At 38.4% G+C, this 16,254-nt stretch overlaps 1 protein-coding gene across 1 annotated transcript; it reads left to right on the forward strand.

Moving 5' to 3' along the window:
- Positions 1 to 1,228: 1,228 nt before the first annotated feature.
- On the forward strand, positions 1,229 to 14,384 carry LOC149024939 (Regulator of chromosome condensation (RCC1) family protein). The gene is made up of 9 exons (XM_089145131.1): positions 1,229 to 1,436; positions 1,694 to 1,961; positions 7,112 to 7,305; positions 7,387 to 7,434; positions 10,590 to 10,662; positions 10,953 to 11,124; positions 11,891 to 12,322; positions 12,404 to 12,595; positions 13,986 to 14,384. Exons 2-9 carry the CDS (start codon positions 1,709 to 1,711, stop codon positions 14,050 to 14,052), a joined length of 1,431 nt encoding a protein of 476 aa, XP_089001257.1. The 5' UTR covers positions 1,229 to 1,436; positions 1,694 to 1,708; the 3' UTR covers positions 14,053 to 14,384.
- The last annotated feature ends 1,870 nt before the right edge of the window (positions 14,385 to 16,254 follow it).

The following is a 16,254-nucleotide window of genomic DNA, read 5'->3' on the forward strand; positions in this document are numbered from 1 at the left end:
CCCCCCCCCCCCCCCCCCCCCCCCCCCCCCCCCCCCCCCCCCCCCCCCCCCCCCCCCCCCCCCCCCTTATTACTTGTAACTAATTCAGTATAATTGAGCTTTGAGGACATCTAAGAACTTGATGAATTGGACTAATTAAAGTGAAAATGGTCATCATATAGGCCACTAGCTATCATGCCTAAAGGAGGGGCAATGGGTCCCTCCGACACTTTCTTTCGAGTAGATCCACCAGAAGCATGGACCAAGAGAAGAGTGAAAAATGGATAAAGTGAAAGTAGAAAAAGGAAAACGTGGACAAGCTATGGTATACGGGGTGCCAACCTCCTAAGCATGAGTTTGGATCCTCTATCAAAATTGAGAGGTGATTTTATGTTCCGACTTACATAATTCAATTCTTAATACATGTTCAATTTCAAAGGAAGATCATAGTTTTTAAATTAATTAAAATAAAACTTAAGACTATTAATCTCCATTTTAACAAATTTCTTGGATAAAAAAAGAGTATCTAGCTTTGAGATTAGACATGTCAAGATCCATAAATGTAACTTGAGAATCCAAAGAAATCTAAGATTCAAACCTTAGTTCCTTCACCCTTCCCTCCCCCTCCCTCTCCCCTACATCCTGTATAATTTTTTTGGTAAAAATCATACATTTATTCAAAGGGGGAAGAACAAGATGCATTCCCAGCCAAAAGAAAAAATTTGGCCACTTGGCCCATAGTAAAAATTGGCCACCCGATCTTCCTTGCCAAAGGGAGGGCTTCCTGAGCTAGAGAGTGGGCTAGCCATTAAATACCTAGAGATGAACTCAAAATTACAAGACAAAGTTTAGACAATTGAATAATCTCCTCCATAACCGGTGCAGGTGAAAGATTTGGGCCCAGCTGCCCCATCTTACTCCATCAGCGTTCTAATTAAGCCCTTCAAAGGCCGTTCGATCTGCCGCTGCTGTGCAAAAACCAATGCTGTTGTTGCATGGGCTTCTCCAATTAGGATGTGATCAAAGTCTACCGGCTCATAAAAGGCCCATTTCATTGGGCCCATTCCAATCAGTTATATGGATTTCTTCAATCTACAGAAGTGGGAAGACTGAAAAAGTATGAGAGGTGAAATTTCTATGAAAAATAGTTTAATAATTCTTACAACCTTGTTTTTTTTTTTTTGGTAATAATAATTCTTATTCCATGGCATGGTTCTCCAATGATAAATTAGTCACATTAATAATGCCTTCTCCTCGCCAAGTTATTGAAGGTCAATCCACGGTTCACGTTTCTCTTTACTGGAAAAAGGATATCAAAGTTCTTATTTCTCGTTGAAACTTGTCGAGATCAGTTCCAGGCATTTCGTCGTAGATCCCTAATTCTACGATTCATCTGTTACCAAAAAAAATTCTACGATTCTTCTACATCTGTCTGCAAGTTCGCATTTCAGTTTCAGGTGCGTGATATTGATTAAATGTTTTTAATGCAATTTCTTCTTCCTCCGTTAACATTTTCTTGGTATCCGGGAGAAAATCTTCCAATTCCTTGCGCTAGGAACATAGATGCTCCATTGTTTATTTCTGGTCAATGCGTTTCCATCAATTTTCTTCTGAATCTCCATGCGACTCGCAGTTCCAATTCTTGTTGATACTTTCTTGGGTCTTGTAACTCTAATTTTGCTTTTCTGGTATTGCTTCTTATTTTTGTTATCAGTAAAACTCGTGGATAATGGAGATTCATGATATTTTGGGCGATTCACGATCTGTGCAACTTGCTACCAAGAGTGCGATATATGTCTGGGGTTATAACCAGCGTGGCCAAACGGCCAGAGAGGGTAAAGAATCCCAGCTGAGGTTCCCAAGGTGTCTACAACCCGAGCTTTTTGGGTGCCCTGCGGGATTCAATTCTCGGTGGTTGGACATTGCCTGTGGTCGCGAACATACTGCGGCTGTCGCCTCTGACGGTTCACTTTTCACTTGGGGTATGCTTTCTTCACTCTGGAGATATTACCTTTGTCTCTTTTTCTTCTTCTCCTGTTCTTAGTTGTCGTTACTTGCTTTCACCGTATCTTTCTGGATTTTGTTTTCCCTGGAGAATGAGTTGAAGTTCTTCATATTCTAAGTGAATTGTGAAATGGATGTTGCTTAATTATTATCTATTTGGAAGGAAAAATTAAAAGAGGCTCCTAATTTATTCACTTTGGGGAATTTGTAGATTTAGGGTTTAGAATAGGAACTAGGGCTGAATGTTAGTATCGAGGCATAACAGGGCTAGGGCTGGGGGGGGGGGGGCTAGGTTCAGTCCAAGCTTGGACAGAACTTGATGGCTGGAAATAAAGTCCTTAAACTTAGGGTTTTAAGGAAACTTAGGGCTTGCTAGAGTTAGGGTTTCAGGAGGAAGTTGGCGCTCTGATGGGGATTGAAAGGGGGGGGGGCTACTGAGGGAATGCTGTTCCTGAAATATGAAGGAATCATGATGGTTAGAATGGTTGGAATTTAGGTTTGAAGTTTCTTGCTTGTGGAAATTCAATCAAACAAGGAAAGGGCTGGGGGTCTAGGGTTTGAGGAATCCGATGCAGGTGAAAATTTGATTGGATGTCAGGGTTAGGATATGGATGATATAGTATGGAGGGGATGAAGATCTCTTGTCTGGATTCCCCAAAGAACATGCTCATTGTTGTCCTCTGGGCTCTGGGGACTCAACTCCCAATTCCATCCCTCTCGTTGATCCTCTCCCTTTTGGATGCTTCTTGTATTTCGGTGTTTCATTTAATTTAATTATTTATTCATCCAAAAAAAAAAATAAATTTAAAAAGAAACTTATTAAGATAGAACTTAGTTAACAGCCTAACTAATTAGGCTAAAACATGTACTACTTAGTGCAGACCCAGCGTCGAATTGATCTATTTTCCTTTGAAATCGACCTAGGTGTTAGGCCTTTGTTTATGTGTTTTTGTGGTCATGGGCCTATTCTATGGGCTTAAAACTTTAGCATGTTGGTCAAGTACAAAATAGGTTAGTGGGGTGGAGTGGGCTGGTTTGGGCCCAGAGGGAGAAGAGGTAGAAAGGGAAGCCCATAGTGGCAGATTTGGGTCTGTATGAAGACTTGCAGGGGAAGGGGTAAACGGAAGAGAGGGGTTAGATAAAGGTGGGGGAGAGAGAGAGGGGGGGGGAAAGGGTGGGGGGCCCACTGAGGGAGGAGAGGGAGATGGAACAACAAGGGGAATTTTGCAAGAAGGGAAAGGAAACCGTAGTTACAGGGCTGAAGGGAGAGAAAAAGTGGGGGAAGCAGAGAGGATTGTAGACCGAGGGAGAGGCCAAGTGGAAACAAGAGTTTAAGGGTGAGCAGGGATCGGCAGAGCAGGAGAGAAGCGGTCAGAGCCAAGATGCTGCAGGGGGCGTCGAAGCGAGAGCTCCAATGAGAATCTCATCAGACTCAATGTCCGTTCAAAGTAGGTCATTCAATTACAATCAGAGTGTGAAATTATTACAATTAGAGTGGAGATAAATTCTCAATTGAACCGTCAGCATGAATATATCAAAGACAAGCCATTCTAGTAACAATAGGATTACTGTAAATAATTATTGGAATCTGATATTGAGAATGGTGATTGCTTGAAGATAGAATTGGTTATTAGGTTCAGAAACCAAATCTCAAATCAGATCATTAATTTGATTCGATCAGCATCTGATGATGAGTAAACTGGATAGTTGATCAACCTGTAAATGGAGGAAACATCAGAATAGGTAGAGCAGTACTTTTATAATGTAAAGCAAGAAGATGGAATGGAAGAGTGAGAACAAACTGAAATTAATAGCCTGATCTTCACACCTGTAATTTGATTCGATCAAGCACCAATCTTGACCTTGTCAAACACAAGGGAGATTTCAATGGAGAAGATTGCAACAACAGCAGCAAGTTTATTTTTAAATCATTGGTTACCATTGTGACCATTCGTTGCTTTTGTTAACGATTGAAAACAAGAGTTTAGTTTTAGACTTTTAGTATATAACGTAATAAGCATTGCTGTGTGGATTCTACTAACATTTTGCTAATAAAACAAATGCAGTCAGCAACTTAAGTTGGACCACATAGAACTGGCTCAACTAAGTCAAATCAAAAGTTATTGAAGAGGAACTAAGTAAAAAAAAAAAACCAAGTAACTAGTAAGAACCACATAGAACTGGCTCAATTGAGCTAAATAAAAAGGACATTTAGGAGAAACTAAGTAAAAGAAACCAACTAGTAAAGGAAAATCCAATATGCTTAACGAGGAAACCCTAGTTACTTGGTTTCTTTTACTTAAAAGTTATTGAAGAGGAACTAAGTAAAAGAAACCAATTAACTAGTAAGAACCACATAGAAGTGGCTCAATTGAGCTAAACAAAAAGGACATTGAGGAGAAACTAAGTAAAAGAAACCAAGTAACTAGTAAAGGAAAATTCAATATGCTCAACAAGGAAACCCTTTGTGCATTCTTATTACCCATATTTTAGTCCCAATAAGCGGCGTATTACGATTAAAACCAGTGGTCCAATGGCCCAACATGTATAGAATCCAGGCTTAGGTTGATTCCTAATAAAACAAGTCCACTTTGGTTATGTACCTGCATCAAGAAATGGTCATCTCTCGAGATGAAGGTGCACTATTTGTCTCTGCCTTACTCTGATAGCTATGGGTGTTCACTCAACTTGTGGAAAGAGTTGAAGCATGAAGCACTGTCAAAAGAAGTTGGCAATGCCAAGCACGATGAGCAAGTTCTTCAGCCCAGTACTGAGCCAGTGCCTCACACCCTACTTGGTCTTGTCATTGCCCTGCGGTTTTTTAAAGGAACCGAGGCTCTGCCAATGGAACCTGCTTTCCCTACTCCAGTTGACATCCCATGACACATCAACCTCACCCTTGCTGAGAATTTCTTTGCTGGCACAATGATTGTTGCAGAAGAGGAACATTCTGAGAACACAGACATGCCCATGGCAGAGGAGGAACGCAATGGCAAGAGCAAAGGGAGGTGCCAATTTAGGTCCTTGATCAGTGGTGAAGGGCTCAGAAGATGGTTCAGTTTCCACATTGGTGGGCATTAGTATTAGCTGAGAATTAAAACTTTTGTTTTATTTTTGGGTTTTTCTTTCATCTTTCTTCCATGTCTACACAGGATCCATGGTGTATCTGGTGTTTTATGCATTTATCCTTTCATAGAAACTGAGCAGTAGTTTTCCCCCCCTCTTTGATCAAACACATGGAAATATGTATTTAAAAGTTAACATGTTATATCTTCATTGCTTATCTTAATCTTACATCTTAAGTATTTCTTCTCAGGAACTCTAATAGCATGTCATGCTGTAGCCCAATGTATGAGCATTTGTGCCTCAGCTTGTCATCATGATACAGCCATGTTTTCTTTTATTTCCTTCATTGTTTTTGGCTGGAGAGACAATTGTTGTAGCCTTATCTGAATGAAGGCCAGTTCTTCCAAGATCTTTACAGATGACCAACTGTAAATGGGACCAAGAAAGGGTTTCTTGGAGTTTTGGTTATGGGATGGGGTTTCATGATATGGGCTGTGATGGGATTGATTCTGTCAATACCAATGGTGATGGTCCATGTAGAATGGCTTAATATCACACACAGGATGGTTAGGTTTGGCTTTAGGCAAAAGGGTTAGGTTTCAAAGGTTTTCAAGGATTACTTGGCCCATGAGAGATGTGGAATAAATTCTTGTGAAATGGGAATTGGGGTGTATAGGTGTTAGAATGGGCTGAAAGATGGATAGGTAGATACGGGGTTATTCTTTTGGGGGTTTTCAGGAGTACAAAAATTCAAGAAAATTTTATTATCTTGAAATTGGATGGTCAGAATGGGGTCAAACTAGGATCTAAGGTTGCTAGGATTGGGGGGATGATATGCTTAATGGGTGGAACAGATATAATAGTTGAGTGATGTAGATATTACCTTGAATTTTAGGTGCCTTGGGAAGTCCAAAATTGATAAATAAATAAATAATAAGGTGACATGGAAAAGGAAATGGAGTGTGGGCTGCCAGATACCCGAATGGGGAGCCTCTTAGAGCTTTTGAATGAATCATATGGCTTCTTGAAGCCGTTTATTTGGCCATAGCACAGATCTGGTTTGACGTAGCCAGAACCTTAAATGTTTTTTCAATTTTTGACCTGCCAAATTCAATAAAGTACTGATACAGTAGCAACACTCACATAAGGTGACTTGAACTTATAATACTTTATTAAATTGGGCATCTTATCGAGTGGAGGGGCTTATTTATACAGAATAAGCTGGAGGTCTAATCTGGTTTGAATTCCTAACTGAACTTTTAACTCAAAAAAGAAATTAACAGGCCTAGAGCAGGAAATAAAGTACTAACTTAATTAGGTCTTTATATTTCAACCTGTACATGGAGTACGACCCTAAGTTATAGGCATTTTAATGACTTAAATAACTGATCAAAAAATTTACTGAATTACCCCTAGATTGGGCAGAATTACAAAACTACCACTGAAAAGATAAGTATGGAAATTCAGTAATAAATTGAAATGCTGCTGGACAGCAAGTCTAGGGCTTCACTTGGGCTTCCAAGGGCAGGGCAGCAAGTCTAAAGGCCCTAATTAGAGGTTGGATATCGATCAGAATACAGCCATGTATCCTTTGTTTCCTTTATTGTCTTTGCTGGAGGGATTCACCTGATTGTGGTGGAGATGCCCTTTTATGACATTCAGACCATAGGATGCTATTTTCAAGACACCCATAGCAATGAGTGGAACTCCTTGAGCAGCTCTAATGCTTGGGACCCTTTACCTAATATTAAAATCTTATGGAGTACTCTTTTTGTTAAAACGTAGGGCTTATAATTGATATTTCTACTTCAGGCAGAAATGGAGGTTTTGTTTTTGAAGAATTATATTTCTTTTGGCATTTGATTCACAGTGAACGATGTTTTAGACAAACCTTCTTCTGCCAATGAAGTTGATTTAACAAAATTTGTTGTGGGTTGATAATTGTGATATTACCTTCCTCTTCTTCAGTATTTTCATTTTGTTTTCATCTTGTTTACATCATTGTCAATATTTGTAAGCCTTACATGGTGGAGCTGATTATTTTCTATTTCATTGAACTTAGGGGCAAATGACTTTGGTCAGCTCGGGGATGGAACTGAAGAAGGTAGAAGACATCCACAAAAGGTAAAATTGTTGCAGTCAGAATATGTGAAATCTGTGTCTTGTGGAGCACATTGTACAGCTGCTATTGCAGAACCCCGGGAAAACGATGGGACTATCTCAACCAGTAGACTTTGGGTTTGGGGGCAAAATCAGGTACTTCCCATAAGCCTTTCAGGTTATTGTACTTCTAATGATTTAGCCTATCATTAAGCTTTTACCTTTTTCTCTTTTCAGGGCTCCAACTGTCCACGTTTATATTGGGGAGCCTTTCCTTCAAACAAGGTACATAATCTTAGACTCTGTAACTATAATTTGACTCATCTTTGGAGTAATGTAGGAGATATTCCATGTATTCATGTTTACAGCCATAAGGGATTTCGTTTCATATGCATAAGAAACTAGTCTTAGCATTAAATTTTTGAGAATGATGTGGGGGCAAGGATCCATTTAGTCGACCCCATTTAGTTGGGATAAGGCTGAGTTATTGTTGTGATCATTCTAGATTTGGAAGATATCATAATGCAGTGCTATTCTTGAACCAGTTTCCAGTAATTAGCTTGTAATGGGACTGTAGGGATAGGGATAGTCTGATCTGTGAGAAAACCATATAAGTTATCTCTAACAATTATGACCAGTCTGAAATTCTAGTTGGATGAACAAACAAGCAGTGGAACAAGTCTTTAAAGTATGATCTGAATCTGACAGTTGTATTGGAGGTAATAAGAGAATATCCTTTGGAGGCTAGGATTCTTAAATCCCAGAAACAAGAAATTTTGTGGTAGAATTTTTTATGCAACTTAAAAAAAATCTAAAGTTTGAAACTGATGCAAATTTGAGAAAAATGAAAAAAATTTGATCAGAAGTCACAACCTGATTTGCAGGGTTTGAATTACTTCACCTGTAACCCAGATGCTTTTGGGATCATAAGACTGTTGAATTGAGTGACTATGCTATGTCCAGGACATTTGATGCCTTGAGTGCATTGTAAGCAAAATTGAATCAAATTTCTTGCTGGTAATATGCTATTCATTCCCACCCCCACCCCCCCCCCCCCAACCCAAAAAAAAAGAAAAGCTATGCTGCTATGGAGCTGAGCAGACCAAGTGGTCCATGGCCCATGCTCCTCGACGTAAGGTTTGGAAATCGCATTTCACATAGTATCTTATAGAAATATGTATTCATATTACTTAGGTCCGCTCCCTCATTATCTGTTTCTGTTGCATATATACATCTACGTCTGGTTAGGTGGTGCTCCTAATACCTTCTAGACAGCTAAAACCGCCCACACTAAGACATTGCCAATTTTTTTCCAAAATTTCTTAAAGGTATATGGCGTCATGTATGAAAAAAATTTAACAACTTGCAGGTGAATTAGTGCTCACACATATTTGGTATTTCCTTGTTAGTACTTGAACATTGGTTAATTTTTGTTCAATTTGATTTTTGTACATTTTAACATATTGATTTACTAAAAAAATCAGTTGCTAATAAAAATAACTTATGTGACAGTGTTCTGTTTTGTTCTTAAGATTTTGTTTTCTCAATGGAATCATGCCTGTCGAATTAGAGGTGCTTAGTAGATTTTTAAGAATGTTGACGAGGCAGGGCAGTCCTGTCCCTATTATTTAGGATGCTTTGCTAACTTTCCTTCCTCAGTGGAATCATACTTCTTGAATTAGAATACCATGATCTCCTTTCTCCCTTGTTCTTCTTGACTTAGGTCTGAGTTCTTCCAACAGTTAGTTCTTCCTAGTATTTACTATTCCTTCTTTCCCTCTCTCTTCTTCCATTTATTTTTCTTCCTATATTGTAATTGCTTCTCTGTTTTGCCTATTCCAATGATACCCAAAGTCAGACAAAAGTTCTGGCTAATAAGAAAGATTTTAAAACAGGGAAAGGTGGCTGGGACATGGAAAAAGGCTTGGATTTGTTTCACGGTGAAAGGGCTAGGGAAATTTTGTTTCTGTAGTGGTCATGCTGGGGTTAGGTGACTTGGTTGCTCATATGAAAGGCGATAGTGCAGGAATCGAAAAGTGAAAGAGTGGACCAAGTGGTCAGTTAAGGGAATTCTCACACTGATACTGTCTCCTCTCTCTGTAACCTTTAATGTCTCCTGATTTCTGCCTTCCCTTTCCTTCTACAATGTTGGCAGATCAGTCCCCCACTTATGGGGGAACATTCCTGTAGTTTCTCAGCTCAACTTCCTAATGGAATAAGACTTATGAACTGATATGCATACCTGGTTCTGTAATACAAGGACCTATTTCAGTGGGACCTCTTGGATTCTTCAATTGCTTGGTTGCTGGAATTATTAGGGATTAAGAGAATCAGCAGTTGTGATCCATCATCTGAAGTTTCAGTTGATCCCTGGCCATATGAGGGAGTAGTATTGACTTATTATGATTCTAGATTTTGTCAAGTGGTTGTAGGAAAGCCTCAAATCTTGGGTTGCTTTTTAAAGCTTTGTTTTATTCATAGCCAGTATCTTTTCCACAACCCCAGCATCTCCTCCCTCTCTCTCTCTCTCTCTCTCTCCCCCCCCCGGCCATCTCTCTTCTTTTTCTCTTTGTTCTTATTCAACTTCTACCTGTCGAATAGCTATCAAGGCAGCAAGGCAACCTTGGCATTTTAGAGGGAGTGACACCAACAAGGCAGCAAGGACCCAAGGAGTTTGGACACTTAGGCAACACCTTGATTACTATAACCCATTAGTCAGTCTAATTAAAAAATTTGTCCCCACCTTTAAGTTCATCTTTGTGGCCTGGCCTTCCTAAGTGGCCTTGAAGATTCTTTTATTACAGAACTACCTTCTGGGTGGAGTTCTGAACCTCAGATTCCATTACTCTGTCTTGAGCTGCCAAGAGGTTGAAGAAAGAGAAACCACAGATTGCATTACTTTGTCTTGACCTGCAGAGAGGTTGAAGAAAGGTAACTACACTTACACACACACATATATGTATATATATTGTTTTTGAAATTTCAGAAAGGCCTGTTCTTTTTTTTTTTTAAGTTAAGTTATTAAACTGTATTCCGTTTTCATTTCTTAGAAGATCCAGAACTTCTCTAAAATTTATTTTGAAATTTCACTAGCTTGGGTTGGACCTTAGGCAACCTAATTACATTTTTGTCATACGTTTTTATGCTGATGAAAAGGAAACGTATCAATCAATTATATAGGCATCAATCTGAAACCAAGACTTAAAAGAGGAGGAATGCAGACGTGGATCAAAGTAGTTTATCATAAATATGGGAAAATTGATATTATTTATGCAATACCAGCTGAAGAATTTACTCTTTTTATATTTTGTAGGACTGAGTTAATTCTTACATATATTAGTTGTATTCTTTTATTTGCATGTTTTTTCTTCTGTCACCGTCACCATCACCATCATTTCTATATCATTGTTTATCCCCTGTATTATGTTGCATTTTTACAGATCATCTGCCAAGTATCCTGTGGAGCAGCTCATGCGGTGGCTTTGTCTGAGGATGGCTTACTTCAGGCATGGGGTAAAGTTTGGATAAGATCCATCCCTGCTGCTATGAAAAAAAAAACATTCTGTTTAAAACCCTGTGAATTGCTTTTATAATTCTGTTGGTAGTTCAACTTGCACTTTCATGACATTTAAGGGAAGATGTTACTGTCGCTGAACAATTTGAAGCATGAACATGAATGCATTAAGTTTTAAACATTGGCTGTTGTTAGATAAAATGAATGGTTGGAAGAGAAAACCTGAATCTTTTCTCATGGATTTCTACAGTGTATTAATTAGAGCTGTGTTACTGTTCTGATAAACCAGGCTACAATGAATATGGTCAACTTGGCAGAGGTTTTACCTGTGAAGGGCTCCAGGGGGCTCGTGTTTTAAGTGCTTATGCGAAATTCCTAGATGAAGCCCCTGGGCTTGTGAAGATTATTAAAGTGTCATGCGGGGAGTACCACACAGCAGCTATATCAGAAAGTGGTGATGTGTAAGTGATCTGAAGGACCTTCATTGCTGGAGATAGAGTTCTTCTATTACACATGACAAATGTGGTTACCCCATGACACAACTGAAAAGTCTTTGAAGTCTAGAGAGCTGTTCTAATCGGGATTTCGTGATTAGCTGGAAGATTGGAGGATGCACTGGAAATTTGATTTGTTAGTCTCTGTCCTATCAAATTGATAGTGAACATAAATTTAGTCGAGTCATAATAACCCAATATGGTTTTTCGTACTTGTGAATTTCTTATTGATAGATGTGTTTATTGTTTTATTTGCTTTTTCAGTTTTCATGTCTTTTGATTAAATATGAATCTTTTTATCCACAAGCCTTTCCCATTCAGCTGACCTTTCATATTGATGAGCCCCTTCATTATATCTTTTAGCAGCTCCGAATACATGGATTGGTTACTCTATCTGAAGTACAAGTATTGCACATGATTTTTTGCACTGGATCTTCAAACACTGTAGAAAGTTTTATTTTTTTCTGTTTTCTGGGGTGGTTTTAACTTTCGCATTATTCACACATGCATGAAAGTAAATTGTTGGCTCAAATTACGTCTAGTCGATACCCTTACAATTTGCTGATGCAGGACCATTGGCTCTTTAGAACTTCTACTTTGGATTGAGACTTGCTTTTCTCTATTTGTATGCTAATATTTCACAATTTGTCGTCTGTACTTTGAGCTTCTTGAATAATGATTGGATCAGGTGGACTATTCATGTTATGTAACTGCTTTTCTTTTATTTTTTCAGGTATACGTGGGGTTCAGGGAATATGGGTCAACTTGGCCATTGTTCCCTTCAATCTGTAGATAAAGAGCTGTTGCCCAGACGAGTGGTTGCTCTTGAAGGAATCACAGTGAAGGATGTTGCAGGTGGTGGTGTCCACACATGTGCTTTGACAGTAAAGGGGGCTCTTTATGCTTGGGGTGGTGGGCAGCTTGGGCAGTTAGGGCTGGGACCCGAGAGTGGATACTTTGCATGCTTTCCCAATGGGTCTGATACACTATTCCGTGATATTCCTGTTTTGGTTATCCCAGAAGGTGTCCAACTTGTTGCATGTGGACATTCTCATACACTTGTCTCTATGAGAGATGGAAGGATTTATGGTTGGGGTTATAATAGCTATGGTCAGGCAGCTAATGAGAAATCAACCTATGCTTGGTACCCATCACCTGTTGATTGGTAATGTGTTGACATCGTTCTTGTGAATTAAGTTCCTTTTGTTAGATTATTGCTTTCATCAAAGGAAGTATGCCTATGCAGGTGCATTGGAGAAATAAGGAAACTGGCAGCTGGTGGTGGCCATTCAGCTGTGTTGACTGATGCTTGCTCCTTGAAAGATTTATGTGAATTCAGGCTTGCAGATGGTGTTAATCTAGCAAATGCTTCCATGATTGAGGATGTTGCATCAAGAACAGGATCAGATGCATTAGCGCGCATATGCAAAAGTTTGAGGTATGCCTTCTGTTTGCTGACTCTTCTTCGAAGGATGATTTCTTGTCAGTCACTTTGTTATGACATTTGGGTCTTTTCTATGACGTCCAAGTTATAAACCCTAGTTCCCTTATCTATCCCGTGGGAAAGGTGGTTGTTTTCTGCCTTCAGTGGAACCCTCAGTCTAATAGTGAGTGTTCCTCTGATGTTCATGCTATGGATTCCTTTGAAGGGAAAAGAGTCCTCTGCTCAAGTCCATTCTTGCTTATGTTTTGCCATGCCTTTTAAAGGCTGGAAAAAGATAAAAAGCAAGAATGGAATCCACCTCATTGATATGTCTCATTTATTAATTTACTTCTATGGACCTGTTAGAGAGGGATGGATTGGATGGTTCATATTTAAGTTCTAATCTATATTAATTATGTAGCCCTCCAATCTTCTACCTGGATTATTAGCCATCAGTTTCTTTGGCCAGAGAAATGATATAACTTTTTCATGAGGGGTTCTTTATGGCTAAAATTTATCACATCAAACTTGAGGTAGTGGTTGACATAATTCTTTTCTTGCTGCTTACTGAGCAAGTTGTGAATGATTCATCGATCTTCTGGAATTCCTTTGGATGGCTAGAAGCCTAGAATGTGGTACCATGTATAATTTGGTGGTGTTTATCGTCGTGATGGTGTCCCATCTTATGCATGTTCATTGCTTGTCGGTTTATGTGGATTTGAACATGTATCAGATAGTATGTCTCAATATCTTTGCTGGTTAAAAGGAAGTAGCATATTGATTGGATGACTCAGTTTCCAATTACAGAACCCTTCTTTAACAACCCCCCCCCCCCCCAACCCCCTCTTTTGTGAGTATTCTTTTTGTGATTCTAAAAAATTCTGCCAATATGTTATTTTGGGCATTAGGTCTGCCAATATGTTATTCTGGGCATTAGGAATATTGAAGTTCAAACTATTGATATGCTAAGTAGTGCTTTCTATCTAATCTATCAGACCAGAAGTTAAGCCAGCATGAAAGGGGACAAACAAGTTAACTCACTCGAATGTTTTTAACCATGGGACTTCTTGAGAGGCCTGTTTTTTGGGGGCCAAAGAAAACAATTCAACCAAATATTTAAGGCCTAGGACTTATGGATCATTGAATAATTGAAACAGCACGTGAACTTTTCAGTGATAGTTTACTGTCCTGTGAGCCGTATGGCTGTTGTAATCTTTATCTCGAATGGTTTGACTATACTTAAAACAGTGGTGTTGTGGACGTTGCAAGCGCAGTATACTTTTAATTAATTGAGTACTTGTGCAAATGTGATCCAAACTGGATACTGATACTTTGCAATTTTATGAGTTTGGCTTTATGATCATCTTTAAGAACTCACCGTCTGTTGGTTATTTATGTTCTACAGAGCGCATTGGCCTGATCTGGGCAGAAGCCTGCATCAAGAGGAAGAGACTGATGAAAAACTGCAGTGACAAAATGTTGAATATTTTGATTCTTGTATTATCACACAACCAGTAAGTGTTCTTGATTTGGGTTATCACACAACCAAATTCAAAGCTCAAACACATCCTTGCTGTTAAGCAATATTACATGTTTTGATATGGGTCACGCGGAAGTTGGTCTGCTGTCTGTCATTGAGAAGGAAAATTCAAGTATAGGTACATCTTATTTTTCTGTCGGAAGAAACGTATCCAATCGCCAGCACCGTGTTTGGCATGGTGACTGTTCTTTTTTCTGTAGAAGGCATGGTGACTGGACAGAGTCACCAAATCGCCTTGAGACGTTTGAGGAGAAAAATGAGTGAAATAGGTTTGTTGTTTTTGGGGATGGGGGGGGGGGGGGGGGGGGGCAATATATAAATATCATAAATTAAAGGGATCCAAGGTCAAGGACATGAAAGTAGGTGGAAATGTGGAATACCACTACAATGGTTACAAAGTTTAAAATGATTTGCATCCCTAGCTAGAGTATCTGCAATCTTTTGTTTGACCCAAAAAATGTTGAAACCAAATACATCTGAAATCTAAAACTTAGGCTCTTTTTGGTATCAATTATCATTTTCAATTATGAAGTTTTTTCATTATTTTAAGTTGTTTGACATTTATTATCAGTTTTATTCTTATTAAAATAATAGAAAAACTTCCAAAATTCATAATAAACTTTTTGTCTATTAAGGATTATGGTGAGAATTTCATTCTCTCCATTTGTGCACAAGTGTACCCAAAATTTTATGATTAAGATGAGGGTAAAATAATCAATACATATTTTTTTATAAAAATTATACCTTTTCCCTCTTTTATCACTTGCTCATTATTATTTTCAACAATTTTTTATTTTTACACCAAAATTATTTTTCATTCTATAATTTATTTTCAACAAAATTCACCAAACCAGACCAATAATCAATTCTTTTATTTATTTCTTTTAAATAGCTATAATAGAAAATGAGAATTGATACAAAAAAGAGCATTAGAGGTCTCATAAACAAGAGTTTTGTACAGTGAATATATGGAAGAGCCATATCCTTGCAAGGCCTCTATTCCAAGTTTGAAGTAAGAGTTGACTTGGAGATAGAACACTCCCAACAACTTTGCCAACAACATCCATCCCTTATAGCTTTCAACTCCATTAAGGCTGTGGAAGCGCCTTCAGTACCCAATTCCCACACATTGAGCTGCCATAAAACCTTCTTGCAAATTCCAAAGAATGCATCTTCTATCTCCATATGCCTATGATCTCTTCTGGCAAGCTGGAAAGTATCAACGCTATGATCTCTTCTGGCAAGCTGGCCCAACTGTCTTTCTTCTCCAGATGTCTACTATGTTCTTGAACCTTTGCATACAAAGCATTAAAAGTAGAAAGTGTATGCATAACGGAAGGGTTGAGCCCCTTACATTTAGTTAATACGTAGGATAGTGAAGTGGGGTGAAGGGGATGAAAAAGGTAAATAATAAAAAATATGGAGCTCGACTTTAGTATTGCGTAATTAATGCGCAGCACTGTACTACGAACAATTAAGATTGAGATCTCGACTGTTCATTTCTCAAAAATTGATAGTACACTTTTTGAAAATAGATGGTCAAGATTAATCGCTGCAAGTGATATGCATTAATTGCAGAGCACCCAAGCAATTTATAAAAAAAAATAGGAAAAAAGTAAAACATGTGAGTCCAAGCAATCTTACTTTATCCAAGACTCACCTAAAATAGAGGTGTATAAAGGACAGGAGTGGGAAAAAGTAGATGTTACATCAGCAATAAGTTAAAGCTTTTTTGCTTATTTTCCTAAACTAAATAAAGTTGCAGTCTTAAAATTTCACTAAAAATAATACACTTTCAACGTCCATTTTTGGCCACCTCATTTTATTATATCAAAAAAAATATCTCTCAGGGTCCTCATACATCTTACAGTTCTCCTTTGAACTAGGGCTTTTCATATCTCTCTCTAGACATGTAAAGTACCATAAATGTATAGGATCGATGCATTAGTTGTTTTTTCTGGTAGTAGAGAATAGAATGTATTAGGCTTTTTTTATTATTATTATTTTTTATTTTGGAGTAAAAGAATAGAACGTATCAGTGTACCATAAATATATAGAATGCATTAGTTGTTTTTTTCTGGAGGTAGAATAGAATGTATTAGTGTACGTCCGGCAGTCATCAATTAATTAAAAG

Source organism: Hakea prostrata, chromosome 2, assembly GCF_041222555.1.
Source record: "Hakea prostrata isolate BN-2017 chromosome 2, UWA_Hpros_2, whole genome shotgun sequence".
NCBI lineage: Eukaryota > Viridiplantae > Streptophyta > Magnoliopsida > Proteales > Proteaceae > Hakea > Hakea prostrata.